The sequence below is a fragment of the Engraulis encrasicolus genome, chromosome 23 (assembly GCF_034702125.1).
Source record: "Engraulis encrasicolus isolate BLACKSEA-1 chromosome 23, IST_EnEncr_1.0, whole genome shotgun sequence".
NCBI classification, from domain to species: Eukaryota; Metazoa; Chordata; class Actinopteri; order Clupeiformes; family Engraulidae; genus Engraulis; species Engraulis encrasicolus.
The window spans coordinates 19,005,041-19,025,562 of NC_085879.1; the positions used below are offsets into that span (position 1 = coordinate 19,005,041).

General features: G+C 44.1%; 3 protein-coding genes across 14 annotated transcripts in view; 2 read left to right on the plus strand and 1 right to left on the minus strand.

Annotated features, from left to right (window-relative positions):
• Positions 1–11,080, plus strand: part of map7d3 (MAP7 domain containing 3) — a 72,353-nt gene extending 61,273 nt beyond the window's left edge. For all 11 annotated transcript variants that reach the window (XM_063190544.1, XM_063190545.1, XM_063190546.1 and 8 more), the window contains 6 exons: positions 1,665–1,769; positions 2,179–2,232; positions 2,332–2,398; positions 2,940–3,186; positions 5,539–5,822; positions 6,591–11,080. In XM_063190544.1, coding sequence (XP_063046614.1) covers positions 1,665–1,769; positions 2,179–2,232; positions 2,332–2,398; positions 2,940–3,186; positions 5,539–5,822; positions 6,591–6,598 — 765 coding nt within the window. In that variant the 3' untranslated portion in view covers positions 6,599–11,080. The remainder of the gene's footprint in view (positions 1–1,664; positions 1,770–2,178; positions 2,233–2,331; positions 2,399–2,939; positions 3,187–5,538; positions 5,823–6,590) is intronic.
• A 100-nt stretch (positions 11,081–11,180) lies between these two features.
• Positions 11,181–20,522, minus strand: part of fhl1a (four and a half LIM domains 1a) — a 47,361-nt gene continuing 38,019 nt past the window's right edge. For both annotated transcript variants that reach the window (XM_063190558.1, XM_063190557.1), the window contains exons 5-6: positions 15,681–15,867; positions 11,181–12,161 (exon numbers count right to left, since the gene is read on the minus strand). In XM_063190558.1, coding sequence (XP_063046628.1) covers positions 12,007–12,161; positions 15,681–15,867 — 342 coding nt within the window. In that variant the 3' untranslated portion in view covers positions 11,181–12,006. The remainder of the gene's footprint in view (positions 12,162–15,680; positions 15,868–20,522) is intronic.
• Positions 16,945–19,139, plus strand: LOC134440468 (polyadenylate-binding protein 1A-like). Its single transcript, XM_063190556.1, has 2 exons — positions 16,945–17,146; positions 17,320–19,139. Exon 2 carries the CDS (start codon positions 17,409–17,411, stop codon positions 18,951–18,953), a length of 1,545 nt encoding a protein of 514 aa, XP_063046626.1. The 5' UTR covers positions 16,945–17,146; positions 17,320–17,408; the 3' UTR covers positions 18,954–19,139.

The window sequence follows — 20,522 nt, forward strand, 5'->3', positions numbered from 1 at the left end:
TGCACACACTACATGCACATACTATACACACTAGCTTCAGCAGAGAGATGTGAAGCGTACACACACATAGGGATGAGGAGGAGCAGAGGCAGGCTGAATAGGAAAGAGAGGGGAGGACAGGAGACACACACGGCTGAGGAGAAGAGAGAGAGGGAGTTGAGACCAGGAGACATACACTCGCCTCCAAAAGAGTTGTCGCCTACCCATCTGTTTGGAATAACAGCTAATAACCTGACTTTCAATTAATCACTTGGCTTCAGAAGTCGCTCATACGAAAGCTACAACCCTCTCGAATGAAAATGAATGTACAAAAATAAATTTCATGCACCAAAGAAAGATTGACCCTTTAATGAACACAGAGAGGGCAGATTTTCACAAGACAAAAGTTTTGTCGCCTATCGAACATAATGTGAAAATGAGCAGATACGTCACTTCAAAACACTTCAAATACGCAGATCGGGTGTCATACTTAATCACTGAATCACTCTCACCTCTCCAGAAAATCAACTTTGGCCTTAGGTGTATGTTTAGGGTCATTGTAATCATGGAAAGCAACACAATGAAAATCAATGGAGTTCAATGAGAGATGGTGACATATTTGCTATTCATAGAGCAATACATTTTTAACTTCATGATGTAATCAATGATAAAAGCCCTCACACACCAGCAGCATGCAAGCAGCTCCACATAAGAGCTGTATCCCTCCCATGTTTGACTTTAGGCACCATGTATTTATTCCAAATTCTTCACCTTTAACACCAAAGAAGTCTCTCCCACTGTCCTGTCTCAAAAAAGCCAGCCAAGAGTATGTCAGGCCTAATTCTGCCAAAAATGAAGGCTAATGGGACTCACACTCTGAAGTCAAGATCCCAAGATCAACCATTTTAGAACTGATAGCATCCAAACTATATGGTGTTGGAGAAGAAGAATATGAAAAAGAGAAATGGTGCATAAAGTGAAACATGGTACAGATACAGCTCTTATGAGGAGCTGCGTGCATGCTGCAGGTGTTTGAGGGCTTTTATCATTGATTACATCATAAAGTTAAACATGTATTGCTCTACGAATAGCGAATATATCACCATCTCTCATTGAACTCCATTGATTTTCATTGTGTTGCTTTCCATGATTACAATGACCCTAAACATACACCTAAGGCCAAAGTTGATTTTCTGGAGAGGTGAGAGTGATTCAGTGATTAAGTATGACACCTAATCTGCGTATTTGAAGTGTTTTGAAGTGACTTATCTGCTCATTTTCACATTATGTTCGATAGGCGACAAAACTTTCGTCTTGTGAAAATCTGCCCTGTCTGTGTTCAATAAAGGGTCAATCTTTCGTTGGTGCATGAAATTTATTTTTGTACATACATTTTCATTCGGGAGGGTTGTAGCTTTCATATGAGTGACTTCTGAAGCCAAGTGATTAATTGAAAGTCAGGTTATTAGCTGTTATTCCAAACAGATGGATAGGCGACAACTCTTTTGGAGGCGAGTGTACACACACACACACACACACACACACACACACACACACACACACACACACACACACACACACACACACACACACTTGTGAACAATATGCATTGTTGATTGCTGGTTGCGTTACAAAGTGTCCCATGGTCCTGACTTCCTGTCCTTGTGTTCCTGTTCCTGTTTCAGCGTGAGGAGGCAGAGGCTCGAGCCCTGGTGGAAGCGGAGAAGGTGCGTCTGGAGCGAGAACGCAGCCTGAAGCAGAGCCAACAGGAACGCATGGAGAGGAAGAAGGTATACACACACTTTCATGCTGACATAGACACACACACACACACAGACACAGACACACACACACACACACACACACACACACACACACACACACACACACACACCACACTTTCACGCTTGCACATACATTCTCACTCACACACGTTCACACTTACACACACACACACACACACACACACACACACACACACACACACACACACACACACACACACACACACACACACACACACACACACACACACACACACACACTCACAAACACACAAATGTGCAGGGCCTCCTGGACAGATGAACATGAACATGAAGGCTGTCAGATAAAAGTGAAAGCTGCTGCAAAGGTAGCAGTATATTTTAAGACCGTGGCGCTTGTTAACTTAATATTATCACTTTGGATGTCTGTTTACAGAGAATTGAGGAGATTATGAAGAGAACAAGAAAAACAGACCAAAATGATGATAAGGTGAGTTGACCCCAACATTGTTTGTCTGCAACCTGAGCCCCTTACCTGACAGTCCTGCTTGGCATACAGTAACTGATGGTCATTTGTGTCTGGCTGCAGAGAGATGATGAGAAGGGTGCAGGGGAGATGAATGGAGACAGTGACGACGCAAGCTGTGAAGCCAGAGGTAGGCCACTTCCTGCATTGCCTCCAACTTCCTCTCTGCTTCCTGTTCTAGTCCTCTGCCCTTTCCCCCACTCACATTTAAAGGATGTTTTTTTACAGCCCAGTGCCCGTTACTGTCAGTCAGAATACATGCATGCTGTTTGAGTGTTTGCCCTTGACTTAGGCCTGTTTACCTTATTTTTCACTCTTATTGAGTTCCTGACACATGAAATGTACTATGAGCATATCAACATGGTTGCAGAACAGAGCACGTTTTGGTAAATCAATGAGTTAGAAGAAGCAGGGGGGGCGCTGTGGCGCAGCGCGCTAAGCCCCCCACATTTGGGCTTGCATGCCCACCCTCTGGGACCCCGGTTCGCGTCCGGCCGGGGTCATTTCCCGATCCTCCCCTGTCTCTCTGCCCCATTCACTTCCTGTCACCATCTTCAACTGTCCTGTCAAATAAAGGCATAAAAGCCCATAAAAATATATTTTTTTTTAAAAAGGAAGAAGCAAACCAGTGCAGCGGTTGAACTCTCCCCTCCTTTTTTGTCTTATTCCAGAGGAGAGTCCTAACCCACCAGAAGACATGGGCGAGGGCGAGGGCGAGGGCGAGGGCGAGGAGTCCAGCCAATCGGAAGCCCAGGAGGAGGAGAAGGTGGAGGCTCTCGTCCAATCAGAGCCAGTGGCGGTGGCCGAGCGGGAGGAGCCTCTAGGCAGCTGTGTGAACGTGAATGTGAACGGGCAGCTGGAGGTGGAGAACAAGGAGAACAGCAATGGCTGCTGCACCCAGGAGAACCCTGATGACAGGTCAGGTCCTACTCATACTTTCATATACAATATGTTGTATTCCGACTAGAGGAGACCCCTTGCTGACAGGTCCGCAAAACAAGCTTACGATATGGCCCACAGAGACGTGTGTTTCATTCATTCATGCAGCTCACTCAGTCATTCATTCACTCATTACCGTATTGGCCCGAATATAAGACGTGTTTTTTGTTATAAAAATAGTACCCTAAACAGGGGGGTCGTCTTATTTCCGCGTGCTAGACTATTGTCTTTTTTTTTTTTTGTACTTAACCTGAATGCGGCCTTTATGCTTCACAACAATGCCACAAAACATAATAATGGATAGGTTAAGAGATTGTTTTGTCCATATCAAATTTGCAGATGATTGTTTTGTGATGACTGTTGCACTGCACGTATATAAACTGTCAATGTCAACGGGATGTGGCCGACAGTGCAAGGGGAAAAACACAACAGTCAATCGCGGCTCGTTGCTCTGCTTTTATTTGTGTTCGGTTTTACAGTCTCATCAGGAAAGCTTTGGTTGTTCTCTCTGGTCACCCGACAACACCACTTGAAACTAAAGAAATGAAGGGTGAACAACGAACAACCTGTAGGCTAACTTTTGGATGCTGTCATCAACCAACCAATGGTCATCTGTGTGCGCCAGAGAGAGGCGCCTTTTGACAAGCGGTGCCTATTTGGCGATATGCCTCACAACGATGGAACAACACAGAATAATTATTAGGGCAAGAGATTGTCTTGTTCATATAAAATCACTAAGAGTTTTACCCTTGGTACGAAATTAATACCAATCGGACTTCTACGTGTAATGTCAATGTGATGCTGGCATCGCATGGGTTTCAAATGCAATGCGTCAATCTGCTTTTGGTCATGTTCGGTTCAGTCCAGCGGAAAAATTTGGATGCATAAAGTGAACAACGATTTGAAGAGACGGCTGCTGGTTAGATATTGCTGTCAACCAAGCATTTTGCAAAATCTGTGCATTGCACAGTAGGTAGCCTATCTCTTCTAGACTGGTTGCCTGGCTGGCGCAGACTAATGCTCTGAGTGTATGTTGCGTCACACTTAAAACAGGCGGGCCCAGGCGGCTGTAGCCTACTGGCGCTTGACAGGTAAAGTGAGCAAAGAAAGGAAACGAGTAGCCATCTGTGGTCTTTTATCATGAAATTTTCATGCAAATTATATTGTGAACTTTCTTCTATCTAAAAGCCTCAGATTTTCCAACAAATTAAAAACTGCATTTTGAAAGAAGTTTCCAGTGTGAAACAAAATTTAGTCTTAGTAACTTTTTTCCTGAGAATGGGGGGGTCGTCTTCTATTCAGAATCGTCTTATATTCGGGCTAATACGGTAGTACATATTATGGTTGGTCAGTTGTCCCAGGCCCAGAGGGGGGGGGCGCAATTGTGTTTTCATTACATTGTAGTATGTATTGGATGGGGGACCTTTCCCTTCCAGATGACTTTGTCCTGCCCCCTCCCAAAGCGCTCAGCGGCCCTGAATCTCTGTACTGTAACTGTTGGGGGCGGTGATTTATGTTTGTCCCACTGCACATGTAGGTTAGTGGAGCAAGCGGCTGCTAAAACTAGCCAGCAGGAATTTCCTGTTATGCCCCCACGGGGGAGCTTAGGGTGGTCAGGGGCTTCTGAGTGAGAGGTCTTAGGCGTGATGCCATAAGTCAGACGTGGGATGGGGTCGTAACGTTTAGTCATTGAAGGCATGGAATTTTTGCACTCTGCTTTCTGGGATAGTTGGTCATGTGACATTTGCTGCTAAATTGTTGTAGTAACATTACACCCTGTGGTATAGTAATTTCAAGGGTTTCTTTTGTTGATTCCGCAAGGTCTTAAGCCTTCTTAGTGGAATTAGCTTCGAGCAATTGGTTCTAAGCTCCCTCACGCCCGTTAGCTGCAGATTAGAAAGGCCTTACCTGCAGCCTGTGAAGGTAAACATGTGTAAACACACTCACACCTGTGCTTCAGTGATGTACAGTGCATCTGTCTAGCCATCTATCTATTCATCCATCTCTCTCTCTCTCTCTCTCTCTCTCTCTCTCTCTCTCTCTCTCTCTCTCTCTCTCTCTCTCTCTCTCTCTCTCTCTCTCTCTCTCTCTCTCTCTCTCTCTCGATCTCTTTCTCTCGATCTATCTGTATGTCTTCCCTGTTCTCTTTGTCTCCATCTCACAGAATCTCGTTTCAGTCTTTCTCCTTCTTCCTCTCTTCCTATCTCTCTATTAATCTCTTAACGCACTCACATCTTATCACTCCCCTACGTCGTAATCTCTCATACACGCACGCACACACACACAGGCCCTAACCGATCTCACCTGTTTTTCTCCCCTGTCCTGTAACAGCCGCCTGGTGGAGGGCTCTGAGTTTGTGAACGAGGACGAGGGCTCCAAGCTGGCCCCCGGCGTGAACGTCAACGGCAAGTCATCGGGCGGCCCCTGGTGCTTCGAGGAGCTGATCGACCTGAACGTGAACGTCAGCATGCACCCCAAGAGCCGGCCGCCGCTGCTGGAGGCCGGGGACCGCGAGCACCAGGGCCTGATGGAGCACGAGGACGTTGGGGTGCCCCCGGAGGGGCCGCGCGTGGCCTTCGAGGACAAGGCCCTGCACCCCATAGAGGCCCTGTCAGGTAAGGCTTAATTATTAGCACTAACAAGTAGGGCTGGGTAAAATAATCGAGTTAATCGATAATGGATCTAATCGAATCGAAATTCACATAATCGATTCACAGGGCACAAAATCTTTTTTTTTTTTGGTTCTTTTTCTTTTTGTTCTTTTTGTTTATTTTAGGTCTATAGAAAATACCCAGTATGTATTACTCAATTAGGCCTAGGCCTACTTATTACAAATTAGCAATCTGTTAACACTGTCAAGCCACAGCCCTTTGACATTTTTATATAAAAATAGGCAACAGCATCTTTTGGGGGAAATCCTGGCACCAAGAAGGGAACGGATTGAATCGATTCGGAATGAATCGAATCGAATCGAATCATGATTAATCGATTCAAAGCCCTAAGAATCGAAATCGAATCGATACAGGAACATGGCTGCGATACCCATCCCTACTAACAAGACCAGTCATCCATCAGTATAGGCCTACATGCACCTCCATTTACTACACAGGTAGTTCTTACTAAACACATTCTACACTACACCCCATAGAGGCCCTGTCGGGTAAAGGCTCATACTAAACATGGAACAGTACACTGCATAAAGATTTTAAGCTTGGAAGCACCATCATACATATCATGTGATGTTTTCTGGACTGAATGGTAACAGAACTTTGAAAGGGTGCATCACAATACTGCCTTTTTGCACCGCGATACAGTACTGTGACTATTGACTGTTTATTTGTTTTCGTCCCCTCTTCTCTTCCTCTTCCTGTCTCCCTTCTCAGAGATCTGAGGATCGAGGACCCCTGTGACGTAATACAAACATATTTGTTAAATATTTTTTTTGCACTCTATGAGTTGTTGTCCAGTGGAGCTTGAGAGCAGAGGACCTACCTAACCCCACCCCAACCCCACCCTACACCTCCTACCAATGGGAAACTGTGATTCGAAACCCCCCCACTAGCCTCTGACCTATAAGGAAGCAGCATTTATGAAGGCCCCTCTTCCCTCCACCCAATGGGAAGTAATGTTACAACACCCACTCCTCCCCCTCGCTTGCCTCTAACCAATGGGCCCTCAACTGCTCACCTCAGTGACATGACGAGACTGATGGCACAAACAACAAACAAAAGAAGAAAAAAAGAAAAGTAAAGCTTCAGGGAATATGTGAATATTCTTCTTCAGTGTGTGTGTGTCTGTTCGCTCAAGCTCTCAGCCTCCTTCCTTACCCATAGATATTTTAGTCCTGTGAGATTGTTGTTTTGTTGTTTTTATATATTGTTATTGTTGTTGTTCCTATGGTTAATTAATTAATTAATTGATATCGTGTTCTTGTTATTATTATTTGTTGTTATTCTTTCTTTTTTTGTAATTGAGGGGGCTGTGATGCAATGTTATAATTTATTCTTTTTTTTTGGACCGCCACCTTGGTTGGTGTGTGTTTTTGTTTTGTTATTTTGTTACCTTTTTTCCTCTTCTTTCCTCCCAACAATATTCCAGGCACTCACACGTCGATAGAGATGATGTGCGTGTTCATACGTGTGGCCGTTATGAGGATATATTAGACACTGCTGTGAAAAAAAAATCTCTATGGCGACCAAAGAGAGACAGCCCATGATGGTTGGGCATTATGGTATGGCATTCCATAATGGTTAACTTCCACACTTCCTGTGCTGTGTGTGTGTGCGTGTGTGTGTTTGTTTGAATAGAACTGTTGGCCCACATCTTAACCTGTGATGCTGCTGCTTTCCCTGTACTTTTATGCCCACACGCCTGCGCGCGCACACACACACACACACACACACACACACACACACACACACAGACACAGACATACACACAGATGGATGCATTTCTATAAACCCACCCTAAAGAAATCTGAAAGATTATTGGCAGCTCGCAACACGCAAGTGCGCACACACACACACACACACACACACACACACACACACACACACACACACACACACACACACGCTCACACTCTCACACACGTGCACACGCACACACCCAACCCGCCTTCCTCATCTGCCCTGTTCAGATTGGGGCCACGGCAGCTTGTAGCACCGCACGCACGCACGCACGCACACACACACACACACACACACACACACTAGCACGCACACATGCGTGAGCACACACACGCGGCGCCTTGCCCCTGCACCATCATCATGGCTTCTCAGCAGCTGTGTGTTTTTCCAGTAATCATTAGCCCTGACTGGCGCTAGCTGCTACGGTGTGCGGCTGCTGTCAAGCCCTCTCCTCCCTTTTGTTTTGAAGGAGGGTGGGGCGCCTTACACACATGCACCGGTCAGCACATTACTCCCCAAACGAAAGCCCCGGTTTGGGTTTCTGAAGTAGCAGACTTCTCTCTGGTGTTCAGCCCAGATCTGCTGTATAGTACATCACACATCTTGATTGACATGTTGTTGCTCTCCAATTTCACTGAGGAAAGAACTGAAGTTTAAAAGGAGTTGACGATGACAAACCTGATTGTTTTTTTGTTTGTTTTTGTTTTATTTTGTCAACCTGATAATTAATGTGTTCTACCTTCCCACTAGAGGGTGAATGCTATTTAGATTTGGTTCTTCTTCGGTTCTGTTTTGGGCTCGTTCTTTACTCTACAGACATCTGTTTTGTTAGATTATTTGGTAGATAACTCTCGCTTATTTTATTTTTATTTAACACCATCCTAAATCAAAGGGCTGGTGGTTCAACTCTAACAGTCCTGTTAACGTCTCTGCTTTCCTAGAGGATTCACTATACATCTGTATCCTACACATTTAGACAGAGGAGTGTGTGTGTGCGTAAGCGTGCCTGTGTGCACTTGTGTTCATGGGTGCATCTTTGGTTAACCCTGGGGCTTGCCATCAAGAGTAATGCACCCAGCCCTCACAACTTGACTTTCTTGTTACCCCTCCCCATCTCTTTCATGAAGTTGTGATTTCCATAGAAGTTCCCTGAGTTTCCCAGAGTTATCGTTTCTCCTCTGGCTACTCCCGTTCTATTAGGTGTTCTAGAACACTCTATACTCTCACATGTCAGTTCCTTTGTTTGTGTTTTTTCCCTTCCTTTCCTTCCCTTTCCCTCCTCTCTCACTCCATCCATGCTCTTGTTAACATGTGCTTCTTTTATCTGCGACCAAAAGCTGTCTGCAGTTCCCTAAAAATGAATCTCTAAAAAAAATTGTGGGTTTTTTGTTTTATAAATATCTAAAAATATATATATTTAAAAAATATATATTTCTACATATTTAAGTGTTATAATGTATATAATCAGTATTAGGCCGGAAAGCCATGTCTCAGTGACGGTGGGGAAGGAGACTTCAGGGTTTAAAAAAGGTAGCGTGCCGTGTAAAAGGTGATGCATGTCTGTTACTGTATGAATACACACACACACACACACACACACATACATGCACACAACACACACACACACGCACACAACACACACACACACACACACACTCACACATTGGTGAGGACCACAAGCAGACACACCAGGCCTGTACCCAGGGCCACAAGTGCTGTTGTTGCCTTGCAACACTCAAGAAGATTTACAAGGTTTCCAGATTTTACCCACAACCAGACATGGGGGAATTCTGCTACCGTTTGATTGACTTTGGAAGTGCGTGTGTGCGCGTGCGTGCGTCATTAGCTTGTGAAGGTGTTTTGTGATGAGCTTGGCCTGTGTGTGTTGTGTGAGGGGGATTACGGAAGTTGACAGAAGAGGCTATGTGAAGTTTACAGGTTGAGGTTTACTGGCGCTCAGGAGCTCAGCAAAGGCTTGAACACTTTGTTTACCCTCACGAGTGCTCATAAGGGTTTTACACTCTGAGTGATCTAACGGAAGGGGTGGTCCATTCATGACCAGAAAGTGAAGGTTGTGAATGTCTGGCTGTTTTGAAAGTGGAGGTTGAGTTGTGTGTTGGCATGTGTTTGGTGGCTTTCCTAGATCGGCATGCAGCTTACAACATGCCTGTCTGTCAGTCATTCAGGCAGGCAACCCATCGACAAGGGCTTAGACGGTAACAGAGTTTTGGGGACCTGTGTTCATATGTGTGTTTGTTTATTCTCCATCTGTTACATTTCCAGACTATCCCTACTTGTAAATATTAAAAATGCTCAAAAAACATGAGCACATCAAAAGGTCTAGCAGCTTTCTATTGTGTGTTTGTTATTAATGATTACTAAAAAATTCCAACTATTTATAAACAGGATGTGTGTCTGTGACCTTTTCCTGGGTCGTTATCAGTTAACACTCTCTTCTTGCGATGTACGTATGACCATACTGTATAGACTGCCGCAAATATCTGTTTAGATTTGTCCTTTTGTTGTGCATTTTTAACTGATGAGATGAAACACTTTGACGAGGCCTAGATACTGTTCTCCCCCATCCCCTTGCGTTGTGGATGAGTTTCTGGTATACAGTGGCACAAAGGCTTTGTGTTGATATGGAGGACTTACGGTTCCCTTCTGCGTTTGCTTTTAAGATGGGGCTAGTGTGCTTACCAGGGGAGAAGGTGAGGAATTTCATTGATGTAGCTGCTGGCTTCTATTGCGCTTTCTCTTTCTCTCACGCTCTCTGTCTCTCCCTCTCTCTTTCTTTGTGCCTCTGTCTTGCTCTCACTCTGTCCTCTTTCTCTCTGTGCCTCTGTCTCTCTCCCCATCATCTCTCTCTCTCTCTCTCTCTCTCTCTCTCTCTCTCTCTCTCTCTCTCTCTCTCTCTCTCTCTCTCTCTCTCTCACAGTGTTCAGATAAGAGTCCTTCAGAAGAGAAAATAACAGAACACGTCAGCCACCCTTAGTGCCCCAGTCATGCAGTGGGCTTCCTAGTCTGAGACTGACGTCAAGCGTGTCTGTGTGTGGCTGAAGATGACGTGATGGTGGTTTGTTGATGTTGTGGACAAATAAAAACACTTGTGCTCCCTTTCCCTCTGCTATGAACTTGAATTTAAAAGCTAAACTGTTCTCTGTCTCCCCCTAGCTTGTTCCAGCGGTAGGATAGAACAGTGCCTTAGATGAGATGAGAAGAGTTAGGACCGACTTTTATTTTCGTATAATTTCTATAAATTAACACAAAATATGACATGTGCTTACCTCGGCCGCGACAATCATTCTACCTGACTATGGGCCATGAGGGGGGATTTAGCTTCTGAAGAGCTTATTCAGGTCTAAAGACAAGCCCCATCCGTAAAGTTATATGTGTAAATATATCTAACTACTGTGTACTGGATAAAAAACTGTTAAAATAAAGTTTTGCAAGATAAAACAGAAGTGTTTGTGTGCATGTGTCTTGTTTTATCATTTTGGTGCTGTTGCTGATAATTGAAACATCAATGAAAAATGGTTGAAAGAAAATCAAAACATCAAAAAATTATTCATGTAGGCTTTAATGCTGAAATATTTTTCCCTATTTACTTGAATTAGTGCTGTAGCCTATAAGCCAGTATTCCGTTAACATCCCACACAGGGGGAGGCACATTCAGTCCAAAAGTGCAATACAAGTAGGCTGAAGCACACAGAAGCAGATACAGTATTTGTAGCACTTAAACATTGGCTGATGATTATTCCAGTAAAGCTTGGCTTTTTATTTTTCTTCAAAGACAAAAGTGTTAGTTGCATATCTTAAGGTAGCCATCTAAAAGCACTGACTTGATTAATGCGGAAGATCTTAAAGCATAGTTGCGGTCATGATGAGCAAACATGATAATTATTTTTGGTTACTTAAAGGTACTGTTTGAATGGTGTTTCTAGTAAAATGCTTACAATGCAAATAGGCTTGCACGTTTATCACTGACATGGCACTCAGTCTATCTCCCATTTAGGTCAGTCTTCTTCGCACATTCTATGGCAAGCTAATACACTTACTCGTCCATTCATTTTTCTTTGGCACTGCAGTTAAAACAAAAACATGATGTTACACATTACAAGGATTAACTCTCATGCGAGATCCTCTACTCTTGGATCTCTTAAAGCAACACCAAGTAAATTTCACCTCTGGTTCACCCTATAGGCTGGTAGTGAAATCATCTGCCATTTAAAGCTAAATGGAAATGGGTCTCTCCCTCTCCTCTGCCATTGGTGTAGTTTACAGCCCATTAAATGTAGTAAAGCAAATGTTTGAAGGTGTATTCAGTTAAGGGGAGGGTGAAGAAGTACTTGGTGTTGCTGTATTACAGTATATTGCTGTATAACCCTGTTCACAGCTTCTTGGCGCAGTCAGGGCAGTAGATGGCCTCTCCGTGCAGCACAAAGCGCTTGTTGGCCAGGGACAGGGAGCACTTCTTGCAGTTGAAGCAGTACTCATGCCAGCTGTGGCCCTCGTAGTTCACCACGTTGGTGCCCCTGCCAAAGCCTGGAGAAATGAGAGAGAAACAGGAAGGTGAGGAAAATCATACTGTAAATAAATGAACAAACTGATGGGGAAATGCTGTGTGAAAGCATGGAGAGGAAATGAGCGAGACAAATCATCAGGATTTTAGCTCAGGGTGTATTAAAATGACAAAAATGATGGGCCGCACCCTAGAGACGGAGAGAAGAAGAGGAAAAGAAGCGATAATGAACTGATAAAATGGCCAGATACACCGGTAGCGAAGAGAGGTTAGTAAGAGGATTAAAAATAATAATAATTCTAACTTAAATATACCAAGCCCTGCTGAGAGGGAGCAAGAAGAGGAAGGAAAAAAAACATCTTGCATCAGCATTTTGCTATAAATTGACAAAATTGCCAAGCAATGCCATGCCAAACCCTAGAGAGGCAGATGAATGGGGAGTATGACAACTTGACAGAACTGTCTGGTGATGCCTGCCAAAGCCTAGAGAGAGAGAGTGGCCAAAAGAGGAAGAAGAACAGTCATAAATTGACACACACAAAAACTGACAGGAAATGCCAAAAGCTAGTGAGGAAGGAACTAGCACTTGATTTTACCATAAATTGATTAAACTAATGGGAAATGTTTTGCCAAACTCTGAGGGAGAGGCAGAATAGCCATCTTGGGCCAAGAAGACTTTACCTACCAACAGAACTGATTAAATTGCCAGAGCTGATAGGCAATCCCTGCCAAAATAAGGGTGAGAGAGAAGGAGATGAGGAACCATCTGGGTTCAGGATTGTAGTACCATAATTTGACAACTGTCAGGAAGTGCTATGCCAAACCTTGCAGGGCAACAAGAGGAACCAAACCAATGTGAATGTGAATGTAACATTTCTGGTCAAGAAGTGCGTCACTCTGGGCCCTCCGGAGACTCTCAGCTGGCCCGCCTGTAATAGTGGTTAACATGCCTGCTATGGCATTCTGCACTGCTTTGTCACGGTTTTATAGTATTAGTTGATTAGTATAGTTGAATTTGTTACAGTAAGAGATACTATTTTCCTATTCTATGCATATGCCTTGCGCCTTCCATGAGACTTTTTAAGGTGTTCTTATTTGGACCTTGAAAGGAACTCTCATGGTGCAGTCAAGACAGAATGGTATTGATTTGAAATCAGGGGATCCAACAGTACTCATATATTATCTTCATCAAAGAATACTATACTATAGGCCTACTAATGTAATGTCTAAACTAACCCCCTCAGGCCTTCCTGTACATACCTGTGATGGCATTCTGGCAGCCATTGCAGAGCTTGGCTCTGGTCCACAGACAGGTTTTACACCTGGTATACTGTATTTACACAACAGCCCAGCAAGCCTGTTTTCCTTTCTTTGTGGGAGACTGGGTCTTGAGCAGAGAGTGTCATACCCTCACCGTTTATTAACTCAGTGTTTCTCAACAGGGGTGCCGCGGGCCCCCCTCAGGGGTGCCATGGAAACGTGGCTGATGAATAAATTATGTAATATAATACAAACCCCAACTCCGATGAAGTTGGGACGTTTGGTAAACAGTGAATAAAATCAAAATGCTATCATTTTCAAAACATTCAATCTATTCATTAGATGGAGAATAGTGAAAAGACAACATATTAAGTGTTAAAACCGAGAAAAAATATTGTTTTGGGGGACATATGTATTCATTTCTAATTTGATAAATCCAACACGTCTCAAAAGAGTTGGGACGGGGATCAGTGAAATTTAGTAAACATCCAAATAAGATAAAACAACAAAGAAGAACATTTCAAAATGAATTGTACTGACGGACAATATAGGTGTCCAGGTATAAGATCATCACAGAGAGGCTGAGTCACTCAGAATTAAAGATGCAAAGGGAATAATTACCATAGTTATAACATACATTTTTGAATTCCCTTTGATTTACCACGATTGAGTGTATATAAGACATATTTTTTGTTAATAAAATCATTGTATAGGTTCATGACATCATGAAATATATATTGGCTGTAGTCTCACTCTAGCACTCCAGGAATTAGAGCTATTGAAAATTGACCATATTAAGAATGCTTAATGCATGAAAATGATACAGGGGTGTAACATTCTCCTAAGCACCTGAGCTCACTTGAAATAGACCCAGAAGACATGGGAAACTGTCCTTTGCTTACAGAAGTCAGCAGAAGTTGTAGAAGTCCATTCTTTTTGACAATAATAGAGCATTGCGCATCCTGTGCTACAGTGAAAATGGACCATCCAACTTGTGTTAGTGCTAGCTTCAAAAGTCAGCCTCCATGATGGCATGCGGGTGCAGTAGTGCATTGGTTAAGATGTTCTCACTCATCTGTAGAGTTAAATACAGTGCTGAATGGTATAAATGGGTTTTAAACAGCAGGAAAAGCCACTCATGCATTATATTTTGAAGGGAGATCTTCGATTACTGCCACATAGTAAGGTCAAATTGCATTCTCTACTATGTTTTAACAGTTTGGCTCCATCATAAGGACCAGCAGGTGATAAAATGGTGGGTTTTTGGTCAAGACCTGTCACACTGTAAGCACTACAGAAAGGAAAACATTGCAAAACATGACAAGGAATACACCCACCATTTAAGCTGGTGAAATCATGTCCAAGATAGGAATTAACACTGTTTTTTATATAAAATCATCTCATCGGTTAATGTATTTAACTGTTAAGTGTTGTCTTTTGTTTTGTTTTTAGTCTTCCTCGACATTTGCTGCCATTTATTGTCCCCGTCCCAACTCTTTTGAGACGTGTTGGATTTATCAAATTAGAAATGAGTACATATGTCCCCCAAAACAATATTTTTTCTCGGTTTTAACACTTAATATGTTGTCTTTTCACTATTCTCCATCTAATGAATAGATTGAATGTTTTGAAAATGATAGCATTTTGATTTTATTCACTGTTTACCAAACGTCCCAACTTCATCGGAGTTGGGGTTTGTACATATTTGTCTAAATTGATAAGTTAATGCTAGTCAGTGGAATCTTTCATCTGCCATTTATGCACAATAAAGTAAATATAGGTCGCCCCAGTCAGCTGCAACTTTGAATGTAGGTTGTGTGACGTCCCCAAATGTGTTTGGGGTGCCTTGAAATTTTTCATGAATTGAAAGGGTGCCTTGCCTAAAAAAAGGTTGAGAAACACTGTATTAACTAATGCATGTGGCATGTAAAACCGGCAGCTGATGTTGGCCTCCCTGTAATGACAATACTACACTGCTTGGTTTTATTTCTATGGATTTTTTTGTAGATGTTTCCCACCTGGTCCCTTTCAGCCAGTATTTTACGGGACGTTTTGGGCTTTATTATTACAGGACAATGTGAGAGTAGACAGGAAATGATTAGGAGAGAGAGATGGGGCAGGGCCGGGAAATGACCCCGGACGGATTCGAACCAGGGTCCCCGTGGGCAATGTACGTAAGCCCAAATGTGGGGGGCTTACAGCACCCCCCCTATTATTAACACTAACCATAATTCACACAGTAACAGGGGCGGTCGGCTACTACATGACATACAGTAACATACCTGTGATGGCGTTCTGGCAGCCATTGCACTTCTTGGCCACTTGGCTCTTGTAGCAGTCCACGCAGTAGACCCCGTCCTCATGGGAGGTGAAGGAGGCTCCGGCCAGGGGCTTCTTACAGGTGCGGCACACGAAGCAGTCAGCGTGCCAGGGCTGGTTCTGGTAGCTGATACCACCAGAGGTGATAGCCTGGAGGAAGAGGAAAGGGAGTTTATAAGTATGAATAAAAAACAGTGTAAATAATAATAAAATAAGAGTAAAAATAAGAAATAGTCAAGAGTGCCAGGCTGATTGGTGACTGATACCACCAGAGGTGATGGTCTGGAGGAAGAGGAAAAGGAGGGAAAGGAGTTCATAAGTACGAATAAAAAACTGTGTATAAGAGTAAAAAATAAGTAGTCGGAATGCCAGGCTGATTCTGGTAGCTGATACCACCATGGCCTGGGGAGAGGGGAGAGTGTATAAGTAAGCTATGAATAATATCTCCTCTCGTTCCCCATCCTCCTTATCTTCCTCCTCCTCTTCTTCCTCCTCCTCCACAACCTCCTCTTCTACCATCACCTCCAGCTCCAGCTGCTCCACCTCCACGACCTCCTCCTCCTCCTCCATCTCCACCAACTCCTCCTCTCCCTCTTCTTCCTCCTCCTCCTCCTTCACCACCTCCTCCACCTAAGGGAGCCTACAGTAGCACAGAAAAATAGTGCCACGAAGGGTATTGGTATATCTGTTGGTAGGCCTATATGGGGGGCCTTGTCATGGTAACGTTTGAGAATCCCTCTTCACACATCTAAGGGCTAGACGATGCACGTGTGCTCTCAGCCCTGTCAACAATTGAGGTAGCAAAGAGTTGCGTTTTTCACTGTCTTTCTATTTTCGCAAGATGGGAATGCCGTGCAAATGGCATGGTGTGCAACCACACTGATTTAAGGCCTTCAATACTGAAAGCCAGATCACCCATGTAGCGCGCCTACTGTGGAGCGCGCCTACTGAGAAGTTTTGCGCGCACCTTAAACTGGCAAGTGAGTTGGAGTGGGGATGAAAAATACTGGCCTTTTCGCAGTTAGGCCTACAGTGAAATGACCAGTGTGAGTGACAATGTAGATTTTAATAGTCCCTATCTCACCCACCATGCGCTCAGTAATATCAATTAGGGCAATATTTCATTTCCTCCGCAACGAGTAGGCTACTCGAGTAGGCCTAGCCTAATATAAACTCAGAATAGAACGTTCTCGCAAAAAATAGCAATACCTCGACCTGGGTAGTTTAAAAGATAACAAACAATTATGTCGTAATAAACAGATTATAAAACGCCCAAACTAGAATGTTTAATACTCGAAGATCGCCAAAACTTCACTTCACTTCACTTGATGATTGTGAACAACACGCATATTTGTTTGCTCTTGCTCTCTACGAATTACGAACATATATTCTCCATTTCAACGACATGCAGCAACAATTCTAACACCCGGTAAGAAAAATACATTGGTGTGTTGTTACAGTAAAGTGATGTGTAGGCTATTTTAATGTGAGACATGTAAAAAAAAAAAAGGCTACAGTGAATAGAAAAGCTGCCCACATTGGATGGCTAACAACATGTAATCAGTCAATAAATGAAAATGTATTTATTTTTCTTGTGCGCAGACTCTGTTGACTAGCATCTCTACGACGTGCTTGAAGTCCGACCAGGGAATCGGTCACCATCATCGGAACCCCTAACGGACGCGACCGTGATGACCTCCTTGTATGTCGGGGACCTGCATCCGGATGTGACCGAGGGTATGCTGTTTGAGATATTCAGACATGCTGGAGCTATCCGGTCCATCAGGCTCTGCAGGGAAAAGATCACCCGCCGCTCTTTTGGGTACGCATACATAAACTTCAAGCAGCCGGCAGACGCTGAGCGCGCATTGGATATTATGAACTACGAGAAGATCATGGGCAGGCCTGCCCGTATGATGTGGTCCCAGCGCGACCCCTCCCTGAGGAATAGTGGAGTGGGGAACATTATCATCACAAACCTGGAAAGGTCCATCGAAAGTAGGGCCCTCCATGACACTTTCGCCATCTTCGGGAACATCTTATCATGCAAGGTGGTCTGTGATGAGAATGGCTACTCCAAGGGCTACGCCTTTGTACACTATGAGACCCAGGAGGCGGCTAACAGGGCCATTGAGAAGATGAATGGCCTGCTGCTAGATGATTGCAAGGTGTTCGTGGGCCCCTTCAAGTCCCGCAAGGACCGTGAAACTGAGCTCGGCGCCCGAGCCCAGAACTTCACCAATGTTTACATCAAAAACTTTGGTGAGGAGATGGACGACGAGAGGCTGCGCCAAATCTTTGGCAAATTTGGCCCCACTCTGAGCGTGAGGGTGATGGTAGACCAGAGAGGCAGATCCAAAGGCTTTGGCTTTGTGGAGTACAAGTATCACGCTGATGCCCAGAAGGCCGTGGATGCAATGAATTGCAAGGAGCTGAATGGGAAGCTTGTGTATGTGGCCCGTGCCCAGAAGAAGACGCAGCGCGAGGTTGACCTCAAGCTTAAGTTCGAGCTGATGAAACAGGACCGTGCGACCCGCTCAAAGGGCATCAACCTTTACGTAAAAAATCTGGACAAGAGCCTACATGACGATGGCCTGCACAAGATGTTCTCTCCGTTTGGAACCATCACTAGCGCCAAGGTCATGATGGAGGGCGGACACAGCAAGTGTTTCGGCTTCGTGTGTTACTCCTCTCCCGAGGAGGCCACCAAGGCTATCACCGAGATGAACGGTCGCATGGTGTCCACCAAGCCACTGTACGTGGCCTTGGCCGAGCGCAAGGAGGAGCGCCGGGCCCACCTGACCAACCGCTGCAGGCAGAGGATGGCCAGCCACAAAGTACACGCCGAAGTCCCTCAGGCCCACATCCACGCTGCCTCCAACCAGCAGCACAGCCGGCTGGCTCAGCTGCACCCCGGCCTCCGTGGTACCACCCAGGCCATACGCCTCCAGAAGCTGACCTCCTCCATGCTGGCTGCCCTCAACCCTGAGGAGCAGAAGCAGTTGCTGGGAGAGCGCCTGTTCCCCCTGATCCACGCCATGCAGCCCATGCAGGCTAAGAAGATCACCGGCATGCTGCTGGAGCTCGACAACTTTGAGCTGCTTCACATGCTCAAGTATTCAGAGTCTCTGAGCTCCAGGGTGGACGAGGCCGTAGCTGTACTGCAGGCCCACCTGGCCAAACAGGGAGTCCAGAAGCCTGCCACCACTACCAACACAGCTGTGGCGGCTGTTTAAAGACATGGCATGGCGGGGGACTTTTTGTTTTTAAAGACAATAAGCAAACACAGCATTGAAATATTTGTCATCCTCATTATGAACGTATTTTTACATCCTATATGTTCCATTCCTCATGCTGGAAAAATAAAATAAAACAAAAAATATTTCAAAAAATAAAAACTTACCTCTTTGGTAAGAAAAAAAGCAAATGAGTGTCGGTACCATTTTTCCCAGTAGACTAAGAAGTATTCAATGTATTATTTAATAATCTGAGTGTTGACTTGATATACCAGTGTTACAGTAATAGGCCTTCTTGTCCATGTTACTCTAATGTGGTTTGCTGCCATAGTCATTCTGGAAAGGTCTTTGCTTTCTGTTGAAGTCTATGGTCTTGGACAAAAAGGCTCAATTAATTACCATCAAAAAAATAAATAAACTGAATAACTGATGTAAACCAAAGTAAACCAAAAATAACCCAAACAAAAGCTAAAGAGCATCATAATAATATATTGCATCTCTGAATATTTCTTTTTATTATCCTAGTGGGGCAGTCTCACAGACAGACTACATTTGTGAAAGGGGGTGCATGGGGGGGGGGCTTGTCAGGGTAAAGTTTGGGAGCCCCTGTTTTAAGGCACTCGAAAACAGTTGGAGTGATAGGGCTTTTTCTGGTAGCTAATAGTAGCTAATACCACTAGAAGTGATGGCCTGGATGGATGGAAGAAAAGGAGTTTACAAGATGAAACTAGAATGCATTCAGAGAACGCAGACCTCCGCCAAGGAAGTTCAGTAGGTGTGGAGTCATGATGTGGTTGCAATAGGCCTAATTTTGGCCTATAGGCTACATAGCATTTGTGTTCAGGTAATTGAACCGTCAAGTCGTAACCAAATTATAGTTCTATCTGTCTCTTTTATCATTTACATGTCCTCTAGCTGTGGTCTGTTTAGTTAACCTTTGATTGTTTTATTGGCAAAGTGATTGTTCATGCTATATGCCTTCTGTGATTTGAAAATGCACTTAAGCCTGGAAGCTCATCGCTACATATTAGTCACATTGTTGATGATTGGCAGCATGCCTTTCATTAGGCTACCATCTAAAACAAAATTAAAATTAAAAAGAACAATTTTCATTGGCCAACACCTGTAGTGGGCCTACATATTCTACAGCAGTAATCACACACACACACACACACACACACACACACACACACACACACACACACACACACACACACACACACACACAGGCCTATATATAGTAATAACAAGACAACATAGGCTACTGTGGCTACTTTGAGCCGTTCACTTAATTATTGAATCAGAATGAAATGTGCAAGAATCTCCTTATCCAGTGGCAGTGCATGGATGGTTGTGGAGTGTCAGTTATTGTTTTGGGCTATTTCGTAAGGCTAAACAAACTTTTGAGAGGTAACTCCACTTGTATCATTTCTAGCTGTTTCAATATCGTGACACCAACGTTGTGCTGCAAACGCAATTGCTTAGAGACATGTCGACTCGACTGGTCGCAGCTAGCGGAATCATTGCCTACCCCGACACTACACTTGTTGGAGAAGTTCCTCCTACCTG

Bases quoted from the DNA above. Each gene is read 5' to 3' on its own strand.
- LOC134440468 (XM_063190556.1), top strand. From the start codon at position 17,409: ATGACCTCCTTGTATGTCGGGGACCTGCATCCGGATGTGACCGAGGGT.